The sequence below is a fragment of the Eleginops maclovinus genome, chromosome 12 (assembly GCF_036324505.1).
Source record: "Eleginops maclovinus isolate JMC-PN-2008 ecotype Puerto Natales chromosome 12, JC_Emac_rtc_rv5, whole genome shotgun sequence".
Taxonomy (NCBI): Eukaryota; Metazoa; Chordata; class Actinopteri; order Perciformes; family Eleginopidae; genus Eleginops; species Eleginops maclovinus.
The window spans coordinates 24312651-24331570 of NC_086360.1; the positions used below are offsets into that span (position 1 = coordinate 24312651).

General features: G+C 43.3%; 1 protein-coding gene across 1 annotated transcript in view; it reads left to right on the plus strand.

Annotated features, from left to right (window-relative positions):
* Positions 1-17897, plus strand: part of bmp1a (bone morphogenetic protein 1a) — a 34089-nt gene extending 16192 nt beyond the window's left edge. The window contains exons 5-20 of the mRNA XM_063897746.1: positions 35-213; positions 575-680; positions 5914-6038; positions 8294-8409; positions 8550-8652; positions 9101-9217; positions 9614-9759; positions 9842-10037; positions 10279-10404; positions 11662-11822; positions 11977-12157; positions 12250-12375; positions 12798-12925; positions 13409-13622; positions 14381-14631; positions 16450-17897. Coding sequence (XP_063753816.1) covers positions 35-213; positions 575-680; positions 5914-6038; positions 8294-8409; positions 8550-8652; positions 9101-9217; positions 9614-9759; positions 9842-10037; positions 10279-10404; positions 11662-11822; positions 11977-12157; positions 12250-12375; positions 12798-12925; positions 13409-13622; positions 14381-14631; positions 16450-16584 — 2410 coding nt within the window. The 3' untranslated portion in view covers positions 16585-17897. The remainder of the gene's footprint in view (positions 1-34; positions 214-574; positions 681-5913; positions 6039-8293; positions 8410-8549; positions 8653-9100; positions 9218-9613; positions 9760-9841; positions 10038-10278; positions 10405-11661; positions 11823-11976; positions 12158-12249; positions 12376-12797; positions 12926-13408; positions 13623-14380; positions 14632-16449) is intronic.
* The last annotated feature ends 1023 nt before the right edge of the window (positions 17898-18920 follow it).

An 18920-nucleotide genomic window follows, 5' to 3' on the forward strand; every position in this document is an offset into this window, starting at 1 on the left:
TGTGTGTGTGTGTGTGTGGTTGCTGGATCCATAGGTGCTGCTCCTATGTGGGTCGTCGCGGAGGGGGTCCTCAGGCCATATCCATCGGGAAAAACTGTGATAAGTTCGGCATTGTGGTGCACGAGTTGGGTCATGTAATTGGGTTCTGGCACGAACACACCCGACCTGACCGCGATGAGCACGTCAGCATTATCAGGGACAACATCCAACCAGGTAAGAGTCTCAACGATCCCGCAGCAAAAATGTTGCGAAGATGCAGTAAGAAGGAAAGAAATAATGAAAGTAAAACTTTTGTACACACAGAAAAGCTGGGCTTAAGTAGTACAGTACAAATAAATCCTCCTTGGCAAGTGTTTATAGAACTGCTAAACAGCTGCTCATCATAGTCAGTATCCAGGCCAGCTTTTTTAACACCATTGTCTGTTTAAAAGATCATCTTTTTAACGTAACTCAGCTGTGTTTGAAGCCCTATTGTATGACTCTTTTCTCAGAAAGCACCTTTGACACACATACATAAGGTTACACAGCCTGACTCAGCATCATATTTCAACTTTTCCCCTTCTTCCTTTCCCAGGGCAAGAGTATAACTTTCTGAAGATGGAGCCGGGGGAGGTTGACTCTTTGGGAGAAGTCTATGACTTTGACAGCATCATGCACTATGCCAGGAATACATTCTCCAGGTAGGAGTCAAGCCAAATTCCCCTTCTTATGGCCCAGACATGAAAACTAGTCCAGTCAGGCCAAGCTGTTTCCCACTCTGCTGCAACCTTTTAACCCATTATATCTGTTTTCCATTTCGGCCATTAGGGTGTTTTTTATGAGTATATAGATCTGTAATGCACCGGGTCTGTGTGTCTTTGGGCTGCTGCTGAGTCATGTGGCAGGATTCCCAAAGAGAAGAATGAAACGCCTAAATCTCTCCAATAATAAATCACCCCAAAAAACTGAGCATGTAGCCTGAGGACAGAAGAAGTTTAGAAAAGGCTCTCTGTTCTTTGAGTGTCTGTCTTGGATCTGAATTGTCTTACTGTGATAAATTCAAAGAGATAGAAACTGGTTTCTTGGGAGGAAGTGGTTCTTAAGTGGAGATTCAAGTAGCTCCCACAAAAGTACTCTTCTCTAGTCTAAGTTTTTTTTGGCTGGACTTTTTTTCAACAATTGTTTCTCACATTGCCTGCGGCCTTAGGGAGACCGTTGGAGCACTAATGTGATTTATGCAATGTTTGGATTAAATCAGGTATTGCTGTAATGGAAATATTGAGGGTCACAATAAAATGCATCTGCCAATGACCTGTAATGCACTGAAGTAAGACTTAGCACGAAATCTGACGTGTTTGGGTCCATTTCGCTCCTTTCAAACCCAGAGTGAATTAAATAACACCCGTAAGATTCACTTCTAGCTGAGCTCATGCTTCATTTTTACCTGTTTTGACATCCCAAACAATTGTATCTACACTTTTAAGTCATAACTTCTCCAGCGCTCGCAGCTCTTATCTGCGTTTTGGGTTTTGAGAAAGTTGTGTTTTTGATCATTTTTAAAAGGACTCATATTATTTTTTTTTGTAAAAGCCAAGTCTTCATACCATAGTGAAAGTGTTTTTCGGTTATGTGCCAGCATTTTTCCACAGCCTGTTCAAATTAAGACTCCTCTCCCTGATTCCTGCTGCTTTTTGAGCAGCAGCAGCCCCAATAAATCAGCATGGACCTGGGGCTGAGCTAGCCCAGCAACAGTAGCTCTGCTTCATCATGACAAAATGTCTTTGTGCCACTTTCAAGGCTATGTGAAGCTTCTTGTAAAAGTTGTGCCTGCACACCATGAAGCAGCTCATTATGCTACTGAAGGCTCTTTGAAGAGGCTTGGTGATTAGTAGCATGATGTCCACCATAGCGCAGGGACTCAGAGATTCATTTCCTACGCCTTCATAGCACTCAGGTGTTATAATACATGCCATACTACTGAATGTGGTTTGCACTCCCAAGCACAATTTAGGTCTACCACTAATAATCCCCTACACATGGTAAGGAATGCAGTGGGGGCATTTTATTGTCTCAATTAATGTTCCCCTTGTGTTTTCCCATATGAAGGGAAAGCTCTGCTACCGTTTAATGTTCTCTAGGCTCAGCAAATAAAATCACATGACTCTAAATTTCTGTATCTTAGACTTTGGACAGTTGCTAAATACCTGATAAAAAGGCATAACTGGCTAAACTATTAAAACCCAGATTAAAGGACATTGAGTGTTGAATTAGTGGGGACATGTTGCCCCAGGGAAAGTCCTGTTTGTAAAAGGGGAACTGTACATATCTAACACTTACTTAACACTTAATTGTCTTTCCTTACTCCCTGTCAGATGCTACAGGAAGCTTTTCCAGATGTTGTGCTGTCATTCAGCACTGCACATCAGGGCTGTTTCGACGAGGAAAGATGTTACTAGAAAAAGCCTCATGACGAATACTGGTCAGTCTGGGCTCTTACTCTAGCCATCTTAGGCTGTGGTTGATCTAAAGTCTTATTTACCAGCTGGGTGACTGCACAGTCAAAATAGACCTCTTGGGGGAAGTTGATTCATATTCTGAGTCATCATCGTAAATACACATGCATGGCCACGCTCAATGCAAAGTGCCTTCCTGACAACCTGTCCGTATACATTAAGTTATTTCGCAAGCTGTGACAGCCGTGCTTTACATAGAGCCGTGTAAATATTATGGTTACCTCCTGCTGCCATGTACAGGATATGACAGTTTTGTGTAAGAAAACTGCATTTCCACCCTTCCTCTATCGCTTAGATAAACACATGTGGGAACCTTTTGGACAGCTGCAGGTCAATTCCACTATGAACTGGCCTACTTATAGCAGGAGAGGTTTGGACAGCCTTTAGTAAGCAGGAGTGGGTTCAATGTGATCCAGTCTCTGCAAAAAGTGAGGTTACTCAGATTATGTTCATTACTACCATACTGACATTTGAGAACAAGCCGTTGGCTGTCATTTTGCTCTTACATGTGTCCTTTATATATATTTTCCCCCACCAACAGCACTCCCATGCCCTGTGTTACTGGGCCTCTTCTCAAGTAAACGACCATGCTCTTGCGGCAAACAGATTCTGGGAAGCAGAGAGGGAATCTTTGTGTAAACGTAAGCTCAGCTGGGTGTAGGCCAATATACAGAAATGTCTGTCGGCCCCCGCGCATCCAAACTGAAGGTAGAGAGTGCACTTAATGCTTAAATATGGCACGGCCTTTCTTGTTCAGTTCGGTTTTGTACGGGAAAATGAGGGTCTGTAGAGTCGTAGCATCTGGTATGATATGAGTTGAGACATTATTTTCCAAACCTATTTTTAGTTCATGCCAATGAACTGTTTCTCCAGTGTGGTCTACCGGATCATTTTGTGACCTCCACTGCAGCTGATAACTAGATTCTTTCAAAGGAAAAAGTTGTTTTTAGAGGAAGGTTTTATCTCATATTGGATTTCCATCAGCTCAGCACTTTGAAACAGGATATTTGTGTAGTTGCTGTCACTCTCATGGTCACGAATCGACTCATGATCCTCTAAATTTGGGGTATGCTAGCTGCACAATGGAGCAGCCCTGCCCTAAAGTGTGTTTGTATCGGGTAATCCCCCCCCCCCCCGTTCTGTTTTCACTCCTACTCTGGAGCCTTGATTCGTGGAAGTGTGTTGTCAATAAGACTGTTTAGACATGAGAGAGAGATGGCTGCCACTGCTGGGGAATGTTTCACCGAGCTGTATAAGCAGACAAGGGGCTCCTGTTAGCTTTTCACAAGTCATTCCAAGCACTTTTTCCTGAGCGCTGATTGGCTGATCTACCTGCGCCAGTGTCTCCCTTTGTTACGCCATTATTAGCCAGTGTGTTTGCTCGGTGTTTTACAGTAAATCACCGTGGGAAGCCAGGGCCTTTGCCGCGGGTGTTGTTCGGAAGATTTCATGGCCTGTCTTGATGTTTTGCTGTGTCTCCCGGGGACCAGCAGGGCTGATCCCCATGCTTTTTGTCTGGGGTGTGTTACCCGACCCACAACCCGGCCTGCCCACTCTTTCGCTTCCGAGATATATTTTCAGGGTTGGCGCATGGAGCGGTGCCAACTCAAATAGAGACCTGCCAGTGTGCCCTTTGTCTGCTCTGACACCGGCTGGAGTGGCCCTTTTTTCACCGGCAGCCAGCATACGGGCTCCTGGAAGCTCACAGACGGACGTGCAGGCAGAGTCTAAACTGTTAGCTCAGGCTGCTCTGTTTGCACATGCCTGGCGTTGATAGGCATGTCACCATGGGAACGGCCAGGGAGCCAGGCCGTTGCTCGCCAGTACTTGGAGAAAAATGGAGATGATAAACTTGCAATGTGTCAAGTGAGACAGCACAGTGTGGAAAGAGTTTGTACGGTTGTTACTGCTCTGCCATTTTTCTTCTGAAAGCTACAATGATTCTTTACCTGATCGATTTATAATTCCTCACTTTCACATCTGTTCGGTTTTGTTTTGGAGAAAGGTTTAAGCTTTCAGTTTGGGTCCATCTGTGAGCCAGACGTGTGTGAAGAGTGATGTCAGTGTTCACCTCAGAAACCGAGCATGACCCCGACTTTAAAGGGAAGCTTTGATAAGTGACTGCAACTGTCCATCTATTGCCTTTCAGCGAGAAGCGATTAGATCTGGAAGAATTAGAAAGTAAACATCATTGATTTTAAAATGAAACACATTCACTTTTACAGTCATATCCACATGTTGGTGGGAGAAAGAGCAGCGTGTGGCATTAAAGGAGAGTTATTATTTATTTTAAAGGGGCCCTGTCATGCTTTTCGGGGTTTTCTTTTTCCTGTAGAATGTTTACATAGGTTTTTGTGCATGTAAATGGTCTGCAAAGGCTCAAATTCCTGAAACGCCTTCTTTGAACTCCTTTGTTTACTTCCGTAACATGATGACATCATTATCTAACACTCGCACTTCTAATGGCTAGCGCTCCATCAGAGTGTACGTGATAGGCTAAGGGGCGGGACATCTCTAAGCGGTAGACCAATCACAAAAGAGGGGTCCAGCTAACCAATCAGAGCAGACTGAGCTCTGGTTTCAGACAGGGGGTGAAAAGAGGAGCTGCAGCACAGGCAGTATGAGAAAAATAAAGAGCTTTTTGAACATTAAAGCATGGAGACATGTCCCAGTAGAGGCAGAAATACCAATATGAACCTGAAAAATAGCAGAATAGGGCCCCTTTAGAATAACTTCACTGGTCTAATGGACCACATTAAAAATGGCTGATGGGTCAAGTGGAAAATGCATCGGCCAGATCCTGATTTCTTATTTGATAAAAGAGTGTTTATTCACAGAAAAGAAGTTATTATTTTAGGTTTATTAGAGTACAAGCAGGAGACGGGATCATGATAATTCTCACATAGATGTGGGTGTGCGTGCTAAAAAGCTTCATGCTGTCCAATATAACTGGTGCCACATCTCATTACAATCAGTCTGTTAGTAAGATTTCTTTAGATGTTGGTTTTGCATCAGAAATCTGGAATGCATTAAGACATTTTATAGTAGAAAAATGCAAAAAAAATAAAACGTGTGTCGAGCTTTATATGTCTGTTTAAGAGCTTAAAGTGAAAATGAGAAATAATGTCTCTCTGTTCCCTTTTGTCTGTCTGCTGAATTTGCTAAAGAAAACAACCACATTTATTTTTGGCTGATCCACACTGGCAGTACCCACATTCATTGTGGTTTTTAGATGTCTCAATCCTTTAGAAACCCTTAATAATACTGTTGACAGTGATTGCCCTATCCGATGGTAAGTCACCTAATCCTCGGGCGAACATGCTTTGTGGCGTGCGTGTCTGTTGGAATAGTCATCAGGATTGTGTGCATGCCGTCTGGGTTTCATGTGACATTAACCTTGGTCTCTCCTGCTGAATTACAGAGGCATCTTCCTGGACACCATCCTGCCACGCTACGATGTGAACGGAGTGCGACCACCCATTGGCCAGAGAACCAGACTAAGCAAAGGGGATATCACACAGGCACGCAAACTCTACAAATGCTCCAGTAAGACCAAAATGACAGATGCTGTCTGCTATGGGTTTTTCCTCTCTATTTCTGTGTGTGTGTGTGTGTGTGTGTGTGTGTGTGTGTGTGTGTAACATAGGGCTGAAAGAGAGGTCTGCAGCTCCTCCTGTTTTCCCCAGTTGCAGCTTATAGCCGAGCATCTACTCTTGATTTGGCGTCGTTCCGTGGCTACAACGTCCGAAAGTCCCAAGCAGGGACAGGAAGTTTGTCATCAGTCGTTCCTAGATAGACGCAAGAGAACAGCTGTTCTCGAGAAGACAATGACTTAAACAATTTTCCGGAACAACACTCATGTGTCACGTCCCAGCATGTGAGATGTAAACTAAGTCTGGCACTTTTACAAAACTACTCAAATTGTTTATAATTATAGGGGAGAGAGGATTTAATGCTGTTGAAGTAAATAGGATTTATGGCATTTACAGATGTACATTGTGGATCAGCCGGCTGCTGAATACATTTGATGACGGACAGTTAATTTTAAGTCAGGCGAGGATAGCTAGCCTCACATTAAAGCTCCTTATATAAACACAGTCACCGGAGCTGGACCAGCCTATGTGGTTTTAGTGAAGAATTTTTAAATGTAACATTGGAAACGTTCTGTCTCTTTCTTCACGACAATTTCTGTCTCGTGAGGAAGAAACCGGCTGGATGAGGTGACGCACGTTGCGGGGGATGAGGTGGTGAGTCTCCACATGTTCTCGAAAAAAAAAAAAAATCCTTAAAGAGCCACAGATCTGCCATTCATGAAGCATTCCTGGGTGCGTTTGTCATCCCCGGTGTGTGCCTTAGAGCTTATAAAGGGTTTAGTACTGGCAAACCTCTGCCAAGCATTATTACACACAACCCCGTGACTCAGGGCTCTTCATTTTATTGCTTACACACCTCAAGAGGACAGATGAGAACAATTGGAGATGTTTTCCTCACTCCTTCATAGCAACCCCTCAAGGTAAACATAACTCAGAGTTATAATGAATGCATACACTTATCTCAAAATGGAAAGCAGAAGATGCAATCTTCCCTCTATCATTTCCTCTCTGTCTTAATCAAACGTGTCTCTCCCTCACTTGGCAGCAGCCTTCCTCAGCAGACCCACGAGGCTGTGCATAGTGTCTGGGATCAGTCCTCGCACACTTGCACACTTAAAGTGGCGATATTATGCTCATTTCCAGGTTCTTATTTGTATTTAATGTCTCTACTGTGACATGTCTCCATGCTTTAATGTTCAAAAAGCTCTTTATTTTTGTCATACTGCCTGTGCTGCAGCACCTCTTTTCCCCCTCTGTCTGAAACCAGAGCCCAGTCTGCTCTGATTGGTTTGCTGGCCGACTCTGTTGAAATTCACCCGCTTAAAGATGTCCCGCCCCTTAGCCTATCACGTACAATTTGATGGTGCGCTAGCCAATGGAAGTGCAAGTGTTGTGTAGTGTAGTGATGTCACAATGTTACTGAAGTAAACAAAGGATTCACATGGAGCTGTTTCAGGCAGAGGGGGGAGAGTGTGGGAGAGAAACTCCCTCAGGAAGGAACTTTGGGATTTTAGCCTTTGCAGACCATTTACATGCACTTATACAACACACTACAGGAAAGGGAAAACCCAAACAAGCAAATTAGGGCGTCTTTAATTTGTTGCCAGCCAGACTAAGGGTGGCTTTTCACAATGAGTACATAATGCCTCACATCCTCCAGAAGGCTTGGTTATTTATAGTGGTTCAGGTTTATTTTCAGAGGATGCTCAGAGAAAGTGTCTCACTCTCTCTATTCCTTTGTGTGATCATCATCTGGAGTCGGCGGGGGGAGGGGAGGGGTGAGGTGCGGGGTTGTGGCTGAATATTATCAGCAGATGTGCCTTTGAACATAGAAGCGCTGCCCTTTACTTCACATTGGCTGTTTTTATAATTCCAGCATCTGTCTCTGCAGCGAGGGGATTCTCTTCAGAGCCGATGTGTGTATAACTTGAATTAGTGGATTAGGTGTTATCAGGCAGAGAGTAATTGGCAGCACATCATGCTCAAGGCTCAGGCCTAACGTGTGTGTGTGTGTGTGTGTGTGTGTGTGTGTGTGTGTGTGTGTGTGTGTGTGTGTGTGTGTGTGTGTGTGTGTGTGTGTGTGTGTGTGTGTGTGTGTGTGTGTGTGTGTGTGTGTGTGTGTGTGTGTGTGTGTGTGTGTGTGTGTGTGTGTGTGTGTGTGTGTGTGTGTGTGTGTGTGTGTGTGTGTGTGTGTGTGTGTGTGTGTAGGATGTGGGGACAGTCTGCAGGACAGCAGCGGGAACTTCTCCTCTCCTGGCTTCCCCAATGGATACTCAGCCTACATGCACTGCATCTGGAGAATCTCAGTCACACCGGGGGAGAAGGTATGAGCATATGGAAAGTACCACTTTGAGAAGCTAGAAAACAAGCTTCACTGTCTGTTTTTACACTGATTTTCTGTCTGAGTTTCATCTCATTTATATGAAACGTGTCAGTAATCACGCTCTCTTGTTTTTTTTTAAAGATCATTCTCAACTTCACCTCCATGGATCTGTACAGGAGCCACTTGTGTTGGTACGACCATGTGGAAATTCGAGATGGATACTGGAGGAAGGCGCCTCTCAAAGGTCAGTTCCAACTAGAGAAGGCTGTATGTGGGCTGCGATTATGATTCATTTGATTATCTGATGAAACATTTCTGGGCCAAAAAAAAGGTGACATCTCCAAATGTCTTGTTTTGTCCAACAAATATAAAAAAATGAAAATGCAATCCCAAATAAAAAATGATTACACTGAACACAGGATTTTACAAGTGTTCAAATAAACAAAGACATGTACATTATTCGCATATTTCTTTTAGGTAAACACATTTTAAAGGGTTAAAGGAGGTAAAAAGTGACACTTTCGTTTAGCTTTTCATACCAAGGACATTCAGTCCTTCTTGTCCGATTTTATGTTTTTTAATTATGTCTTTCAATACACTTTTACGTTATGTTTTTAAGCTGTGTGGGGGAATTTCAGGGCTTTTGATAATCAAATCTTGGTTTCTCCGGTGTGTCCTCACCTGTGACTCAGGTCGTTTCTGTGGGGATAAGCTGCCGGAGCCAATCATCTCCACCGACAGCCGCCTGTGGATCGAGTTCCGTAGCAGCAGTAACTGGGTGGGAAAAGGTTTCTCCGCCGTTTATGAGGGTAAGCACCCATTCCCCGACCCCGCTGCTCCCTACCCTCGCATGCCGCTCAACTGACTGAACGCATGGCCGGTCACACATCCAACAATGTGCTTAGAGGCTGCAGCAGAAATATCCACAGTTTTTGGCTCCCCTGCTGCTGATGTGTCAGGCACTTTACGCTGCATTAATCAGATTCTGGCCGGCCTTCACACTCGGCTCCATTGTTTCCAGAGCTTGCAAAGTGACGATGTGTGTTTGTGTGTGTGGGAGCTGGTGGTGGAGGAATTTCAGCTAATCCACATTGCATAAATCAGGACACAGAGCACACGTTTTTATTTTCAGAGGCATGTGCTGACGATACTGCTATCGAGGCAGCTCAGTATTGTATTTTATATTGTTTTATTGTCACACGCAGCCATCTGCGGGGGGGAGGTGAAGAAAGACAACGGCCAGATCCAATCCCCCAACTACCCTGATGACTACAGGCCAAACAAAGTGTGTGTGTGGAAGGTAACTGTAGCGCAGGGCTACCATGTAGGCCTTACCTTCCAGTCTTTTGAGGTAAGTACACCAGTACTTTATCATTCATTAGTTAAATTGTGAGTTTTATAACTGATTTTGAGATGTTGTGGTCAAACCCCAGATTGAGAGACACGACAGTTGTGCCTATGATTACCTGGAAGTGCGCGATGGAAACTCAGAAAACAGTCCCCTATTGGGACGCTTCTGTGGCTACGACAAGCCAGATGACATCAAAACCAGCTCCAACCAGCTGTGGATGAAATTTGTTTCAGATGGCTCCGTCAACAAGGCCGGCTTTGCTGCCAACTTCTTCAAAGGTCAGAGGTCGAGGGTTGTAAATTCTTAAGAGAGAATGTCTACATCTGTTTAATCCGACATGTTACAGCAATTCTCTCTGTGTCACGTTATCTTTTATAACATTTTGTCCGTTTATGTCAGATAGTTTGGTGGGTTCTGTGGGACCCTCTGTGCCTGCTGTTGTTTTGAGGGGTTTCTCCTGTAAGCCAGCGAGCCAGGGGGCCGGCAGAAAGGGTCTTAAACATATCTTTGTGTTTTCAGAGATGGATGAGTGCTCCAAGCCGGACAACGGTCGCTGTGAGCAACGCTGTGTCAACACACTGGGCAGCTACAAGTGCGCCTGCGACCCAGGCTATGAGCTGGCTGCTGACAAGCGCAGCTGCGAGGGTAAGTACAGGGAGAGAAGTCACCAACCCCGCTCACCATGTAATTTACATGCTAAAGCACCCAAATACAATAAGTACAGTGACTCCTCAAGCCAGAACAAGATGCAAACAGTGATGTATGCGCTGGCCGGGCACTACCTTTGTAAAATATTGAGTCATAACATTGCAAGCGTTATTTTTATCTCAAATTATATGTTGTCGTTTGAGACCTAAATGCTAGTGTACAAGCTGGACCAAATCTGGTTGACCTCTGTCCTGCAGCTCCTTCCCCGTGACAGAGTCAGCTGTCAGTGCAGTTATGCTATGAACAGCTATTTTCAGTTTTTGCTGTTTTTTGTTTTGTTTTTGTAAAAAGTATTGAACTGTAACGATTAAAGACAATTAGCTTGAATAAATCATGGTAAGATTTCACAAGGAAGATTTAAAGCAGTTGGTTTTGACATCTGGAGAGTAGAAAGCGTTTACGTCTTTGATCGTAATCTAAAAAAAACCTCCTGTTTCGCTTGCACCTTGTCCCTTTAATAAATACATAAAATGTTGAGCACTTGCATGTTGGCCCATTTGAAGCCACCAGCACCACAATTGTTTGGCTTAATTGAGGCGAATATATTTGCATTTTCTGGCTGTATCTCTATGGTTTATGCACTTATTGTGGCTTTGGATAAAAGCATCAGCTGAATGAGATGTAATATTATTAAATAATGCAATTACAAATTAAATGTTATTTGCATTTACACCCAACTCCATCCCAAAAGGTGTATAACTGACCATTTGTATTTCTAAATAAATGTAATTGCAAGTAAAAGGGCAGTGTGCAGAAATCCTCTCATCTCTTGGCTTTGGGCATTTCCTCCAACGCACATGTCTGTAAGGAAATTAAGTTGCCCATCAGCCTCAACGATCAAAACCTTTAATAATCCAAAAATGTCCACATTTAATAACTTCAGAATCCATGAATCAACATCATATCTATTCCAGTTGGTGCGGTTCAGTTCTGCATGTTAGGTTTAGCTAAAAATAGCCAGGTGAGGGGCCACACCAGTTGTTGTAACATGTGTGTATTGCATAACCAAAGCCTGCCTTAGTCCTCAGTAATCGGGTTTATTTCGGAAACAAAAGGATATTTCAGAGGGCTTTTATTTCAGCTGTGTGGCTTGCAGCGTGGAAGACGTCTTAGTGAATTATTTGTTGGTATTATTATCTGCCTATCTGCAGCTGTATCTTATTCTTGTCTCTTCCCATGTTTTTTTTCGTCCAGCTGCCTGTGGAGGCTTCATCACCAAGTTGAATGGGTCCATCACCAGCCCAGGGTGGCCCAGAGAATACCCCCCGAACAAGAACTGCATCTGGCAGCTGGTGGCCCCCACACAATACCGCATCACCCTGCTCTTTGACGTCTTCGAGACTGAGGGCAATGACGTGAGCACTGGGGTTATTTTGAATCGGCACGGGGTGGGTTTGTTCTGTTTTCTCTCTCTGGCATTGCACAAGAATCCCTGTCCTCCTTATGTCTCATGTTTTAAAGCCAAATAAAAAGCCCCTTCGTCTTCACACGCTCCGTTTCTCTGCTCAGGTTTGCAAGTACGACTACGTGGAGGTGCGCAGCGGGTTGTCGGCGGACTCAAGGCTACACGGGAAATTCTGTGGAGCAGAGAAACCCGAAGCTATCACCTCCCAGTACAACAACATGCGCATTGAGTTCAAATCAGACAACACCGTTTCCAAAAAGGGCTTTAAAGCGCAGTTTTTCTCAGGTGGGTCCTCAGAAAAATGTGTGTTTTCTGTTGCTAGTTGTCAGTCTTGAAAGGAAACAGTCACCAAGCGTGTGTCCTCTGTGCTTCCTCAGACAAAGATGAGTGCTCTAAGGAGAACGGCGGCTGTCAACATGAGTGTGTCAACACCTTCGGGAGCTACAGCTGTCAGTGCAGGAGCGGCTTTGTGCTGCATGAGAACAAACACGACTGTAAAGAAGGTATTTCAACTCAGTGTTGTCTCTGACATTTCAGAATCAGAATTCCCTTTATTTGTCCCAGAAACGGGAAAGTTATGTTACAAAAGTATAGATTCAGACGAAGAAAATAGAACATTATTATATAAAAAGGCATTCACATGGTATTTAAAATATTACAATTTACAGGAGTCCACATTCAAGTAGAAGGTAAGAAGGGTAGAACTGTAGAATGAAGTGCGGTGTATAACATTAGTAAAGTTATTATTTACGTAAAGATTCCTGTTGCAGTAATGGATGGACCAACTACAGTAGGAGTAGCAGCTCGTAGTAATAATAAGATTATCAGATCATGTGTGACTTATTCAGGGATCGCACTTGAGTCTAAAACAGTCTGTTCCACATTAGCATGATGCAGAGGTTGACTCATTGATGCTTGTTTACAGCTGGATGCGATCACACCGTGAACAGTGTGAGCGGTGTCATCACCAGCCCCAATTGGCCGGATAAATACCCCAGCAAGAAGGCCTGCACCTGGGCTCTCACCACCACCCCCGGCCACCGCATCAAAATCGTACGTGTCACTTCCTCCTTCTCTCGGTGTCATTTTTTTTAATACTCGTCAGTCACGTTTTTGATGTGTGTTGCTTATTTGCGTAATTGAATCCACCGAGGACATCTGTGTTTACTGTTCTGCTGTCAGTGACTGTAATGCCAGTCCTAATCAGGATGTGTGGCTCCCCCTTCTGTTATTTCTGCATTTTGTGTCACTGACAGGATGTAGATTATTTTAATATCCTTTTTTATTTTTAGCATTTGCCGGAAAAAAAATATCTCACATGTGACATCAAAGCATGCCTTATGAAAATGGTGCTAAAATACTGTTAAACCCACCTGTGTGCTTTGGAGAGAATCAACGTTTTCTCCGTGCTGAAACATTTTATAAATGCTTATTTGATTTAAAAAAAAAGGTCCTCTCAAACTCCTTAACATTTGATCTCCTACATTTCTGTTTTCACACTGTTTCACACACACTCATCATGTTGTTTGGTCGCAGGCCTTCAATGAGATCGACATGGAAGCCCACCTGGAGTGTGCTTACGACCACATCGAGATTTACGACGGGCGGGATGGGAAAGCTGCGAGTCTGGGTCGGTTCTGCGGCACCAAGAAACCTCCACCAATCACGTCTAGTGCCAACAAGCTGTTTGTCCGCTTCTTCTCAGACAACTCCGTGCAGAAGAAAGGCTTCGAGGCTTCCCATACGGCAGGTAAGAACAGATGCTGTTACGAACACCTCACCCACAAAGTGAAAACATGTGTATCACGTCTTCAACCCTTGTGTAAAGTAAATAGCGGCAGTGTTCAACAACAGCGAAATTATATCCAAACATCTGTCAGCAGATTTGTATACATCTCCGCATAAACAGACTCACGCGTTGTCAATCGAGTGATTCATTCGTGCGGGTTCTGTTCATGCAGATGTGTTTTGAGTTCTAAGGCTTTAGAGAAAATGCATGTGTTAGGGAAGTGGTGAGACCTAGATCTGTTTAATTAGCACTTTTATCACACTGCATGAGTCGTGTGAACGTTTGTAAATAGATGTTTAAAATAAAGTTTTGCTGTTGTTAAGCACAGCTCCTATTTATTTCAATTTATCAAGAACTAATGAAGCATGTGTGAAAAACCAAGTTTCCTTGTAAAAATCAGAATAACATGGAGTAGGTGATTTATGTACTAAAAACACACTAGTAGCTAGGAGGCATTCCAGTAAATGATCTAAGCTTTTTTGGGACATCATTTTAGGGTTGACAGAACAATGGTTTTGGGGATAATGCTCACAGGATTTAGTTTGGTCTGAATTTACCACCCTGTCTGAGAGTAATTATGACTAACAACAGAGCATGCTGGATAATCCTTTGTTTCTGTGTGACTGTAAAACAACAACTGAGCTAAAGAACAACGTGTAAAGCAGTTGTTTCTAGTCTCTCTTATGAAAATGTTCTCAGTTCAACTTCTCTGTTTGCAGAGTGTGGAGGTCGCCTAAAGGCTGAGGTCAAAACCAAGGACCTGTTCTCCCATGCACAGTTCGGGGACAACAACTACCCCGGAGCCTCGGACTGCCAATGGGTGATCGCAGCGGAGAAAGGCTACGGAGTGGAGCTCATCTTCCAGACCTTTGAGATCGAGGAGGAGGCGGACTGCGGCTACGACTACATGGAGCTCTTCGACGGAGCTGACACCAAGTCTCCACGGCTCGGACGCTACTGTGGCTCAGGGGTAAGAACATTTTCCTTTTCACAGCACTTTGTTCAGTACAGTTTTTACTGTAGCTTTTAGAGTATAACAGCAGGAGTTTTCAGACAATTCTTCTGGAATTAGCCTCACTTTTTAGCGCTGATGTTGTGTAACACTAGCAGTGTTTAAAAAGGAGACTCTTTAAAATACCTTTGATTTCAGTCCAAACTCCGTCTGTAACGACTTTCTGAAAGTCGACATGTCCCTCTGGTTTTGGGAGTGTTTCTGTGTAGGGGCGGTTGTGGTTCAACATAAGCCATCACTCCCTCGGAGCCGATAGCTTATCCGAGTATCTCGCATCCGGTTGTAAGAAGGAATTAATTAGTCATTGCTGAGGCTGCAGCCTGTGACTGGAACAATGAGGCCAGCAGGGAATAGAAACGCAAGTTTTCTCAGGTCAGAGAACAGCTTGACTTCATTTTAACGCTCCAATAATAAGCTGTGGCCTTTTACTCATGCCTGTATTCTTGTGAAGTATCTGCTGGAGGGGACATGACACCCCCTGAACCCCAGGGAGAGGCTCCTCAATCAAGTTTCCTTTTTATAAAACCGGTCGAAATTAACTGACACAGTTCAGTCAGAAGTAGGGTGAAAACTCATTACAGTGAGGGGAGGCTTACTCTTAGCCCCACGGCTAGTTAAATAGCAGACTGCATTTTAGCTGGTTATACAATACGATCTGTTGGCCCCTTTCTTCTGCCGTTTTAAACCTAATTCCTATAAACCAGGACTTATGGGCTATTGTAGATATATTATTCAATTTGTGAATGACTGGTTGCACAAGCTTTGCCACAGTGCAGCGGCCTGTCACCTCAAACAAGTAATTAACTGCAGTACGATGTTTCAAATTAATATTCATGTGATACCCCAGCCAGGCCAAGTGTTGCATATGTATCTATGCACACATAATAAAGTTAATTCTCCCTTTTGTTCCACTGGAAAGGGCTGACTTTGAACTCATGACATTTTAGAAGCGCTGTGCAGTGTATGCTTTTGTTCAGGGGAGAAATGAGCTTTGAGGAGCGCTGCACATGGAACTCATCATCCGTTTTATTTTATCTTCACTTCAATAGCAGCCAGAGCCTTAATCAGAATAAAGCTGTATAGTCCCCGTCCCAGACCCTTTTGTGGCCCCTGGCTGTTACAGAACTAGCAGTCCTCTGCAGTCAGGAGCCTTTTGTCATGCTCAAGGATTTGACTTCAGTATCAGCGTGTGAGAAGTCTGTTAGTTTTAACTGGAGTGCAGTGGTGTAAAGTACATTTATTTAAGTACAGTAAAATGTTGAGGCACACATGAGTATCTCCATTATCTGCTGCTTTGTACTTCTACCACACTACAATTCATAAGTTAATTGTGTACTTTTACTCCACTACATTTATTTAAAACCTTTAGTTACTTTGCAGATTTGGATTTATGACGCAACACTTAATACACCTTTAAATCAGACTTTAGTTCCACCTGGAGTAAATTTCCAAGCTACCCCGCAGTATACAAAGTCATTAAAACTAGCTGCACCTTTACCAGCTTTGAGAACACACATAAAACATATCATATATATTATTCTGAAATGGTCCCATCTGCATAACCAGTACTTTTATTTTTGATACTTTAAGTAAATGTTGATGCCAATTCTTTTTGTACTTTTACTTGAGTAACATTTTGAATGCAGGACCTTTTTTTCTAACTGAGTGTTCGATCTAATACTACTTCTCCCACCTCTGTTGAAGTTCATTCAAAGGAGCAGAAAGTAACAATACAAATGAATCTCTTGTGTCCCCCCCCCCACCCCACACACACAGCCTCCAGAGGAGATCTACTCGGCTGGTGACTCCATTGTGATCAAGTTCCGCTCCGACGACACCATCAACAAAAAAGGATTCCATGTGCGCTACACCAGCACCAAGTTCCAGGACACACTGCACTCCCGCAAGTGACCAGCGGGGGCCGGAAGGGGCCGCGCGGGGCAAAGGGGCAAACGGAGGGGCCCCCAAGGGAGGCGCAAGCCTGACGCTCGGAAACCTTCGGCCACCAAGATAAATCAGACACGACAGAACAGCCGTAAGACCACCAACCGCACCTCAGCTCCTAGGGGCGCCAGCTCCCCCCACAGACTGTGAGGAGTAAAGCCATTCTGCAGTACACCTTGTTTTTACCTTTTTATGGTTAGGATTGGGGTGGGAGGATCAACGTCTGCCTTAGGCAGACAGTAGGGGAAGATTTATTGACCCAGACCCCTCCAGATATTTTTGGTTTCTTCTTTTTTTTTTTTTTTATGTGCATCCTAATGAGAAGCACAAAGGAAAACAGTGGATTCTCAGGACCTGTAGGAAGGTGGGCATCAGCTGGATAGATCCCTGCTTTTGTCGGGCCAGCCCACCACATCCTGGGGGGGTGGGAGAGGAAGAGGAGGAGGAGGAGGAGTATAGGAAGGTCTCCTGCACTCCTCAATAATTGCTCTCCTCGCCTCACACTCTCGTCCCTTTGGTTCAAGGATTCCTATCTGTAAGAGGACTTGACTTGGGGTTTTTGATACTGTATGTCAGTCAATTGCATGTAATCACAAGGAAAGAAGGAAAACTGTACAGTGACAACACCAGCATTTGTAATTGGCATTGTCCTGGCACCCAGTGGCAAGATTCTCGTTGTTACCATTAACAAGGAAATTAAGGAAGCAGTTATCTTATTAAAGGACTAATACATGAATTCTGGTCCATGTCTTCTGGTTGGTAATTGCTGGCCTGAGGACTGGCTATTACTGTACATCCATGTATAAAGCAATGTGTGTGGTCTTTCAAAGGGAACATGTGCTTTTCTCAGCTCAAACCAATTAGCACTTTACAGTGAATTGTTCCAAAATCATGAGCTTATGAATTTTTGTGAAATGCAATGCCAGTTCACTTATTTTTAAATGCATTTTATCTCTTATTCTTCATTGTTTTTTTTTTAACTGCTCCAATTAGTTCCTCAGGCATACTTGAACATTGTGTGTGCCCTGCAACATGGGGTAATAAAGATATGATTTATGTTTCAGTGTTGATTTACAGTTCTGATGTAAAATAATTTCTCTCCAGAGAAAATGCCTTTTTCTTGGTACAATGAAGTATTTCTCTAGAACCAAATGAGCCTGGGTATTTATTGTTATAGTAATTATAATGTAAAGGTGGAACGGTACTGTTGGATTAGCCCTATAATTGCCTTCTAATGTATAGCCATTGGTCTGTGTTGAATATACTATGTTGCTCACTCATTCCTTTTCTCCGTTTATTTCTCATTCAACACGATGAGAATATTGTTGTGTCACATCGAGGGAGTATAAAGCATCTGTTGTCCTACCTTCGTGCACAGTACTACCTGATAGCTGTTTCGTGCCATTTCAGTAAAATCTTGTCCTGCATCGCTCCGGCAGATTTGAGTGCAATCAAGGACATGTGAGTAGGAGGAGGAATGCAGAGCTGAGGACTTAAATGGTACTCTGTCTGTTTGAAATAACTTTCTGACACCCAGCAAACACAGGAAAAAATCCACATATAAATATCCCTTATTCATCGTTTCATCTACGTTTCACTATTTATAGACGGAGTTGTCATTTCAGACTGCAGAAGGAAAGCGTTTCATTTTTTCGCCTTGCTGAATATTCATTTCCCTACATATAAGCTCTTTCCCACCTCAATAAGTTTTCCCATTACCATTCTGTTGTTGTTCAGAAAAACAAATAAAACAAAGCGAGTGTAGTTGCCGGGAAAATTGCTGGACTGGCACAACTGAAATTGGCATTCATTATACTTAAACAAACAGGAAATGCTTCAAAAATGTATGCAGATGTACCCGGACTGCAGCCTCGTCAAACACACTTCAAAAAGATCAATACAGACTCATGAATATTTGATGGAGATTTCCTGAAAGGTGCAGGTTCAATATCTTTAAACAAAGCTTTGTTTTCTTCTGGTGAGGCAATTTCAATCCGTCGATATTCAATTCAGTTTAGTCTGTTGTATAATTAAGATTACTGAACACCTTCTGGATATATTAAATATAATCTACCTTAACTACTTCTGTTACAGATTAACTCATTTTAGTCAAGACTTAAAGCAGGGAACATAAACCCCTTACTATACTAGATATAAATGCTGGAATAGAAGTACGTACATTTACTCAAGTACTGCTAAATGTAAGCCCTTGTACTTTGCTCCAGTATTTTCCTTTTATGCTGCTTTATACTTTTACTCCACTACATTCATTTACTAGTTACTTTGCTGATTTGGATTATTAA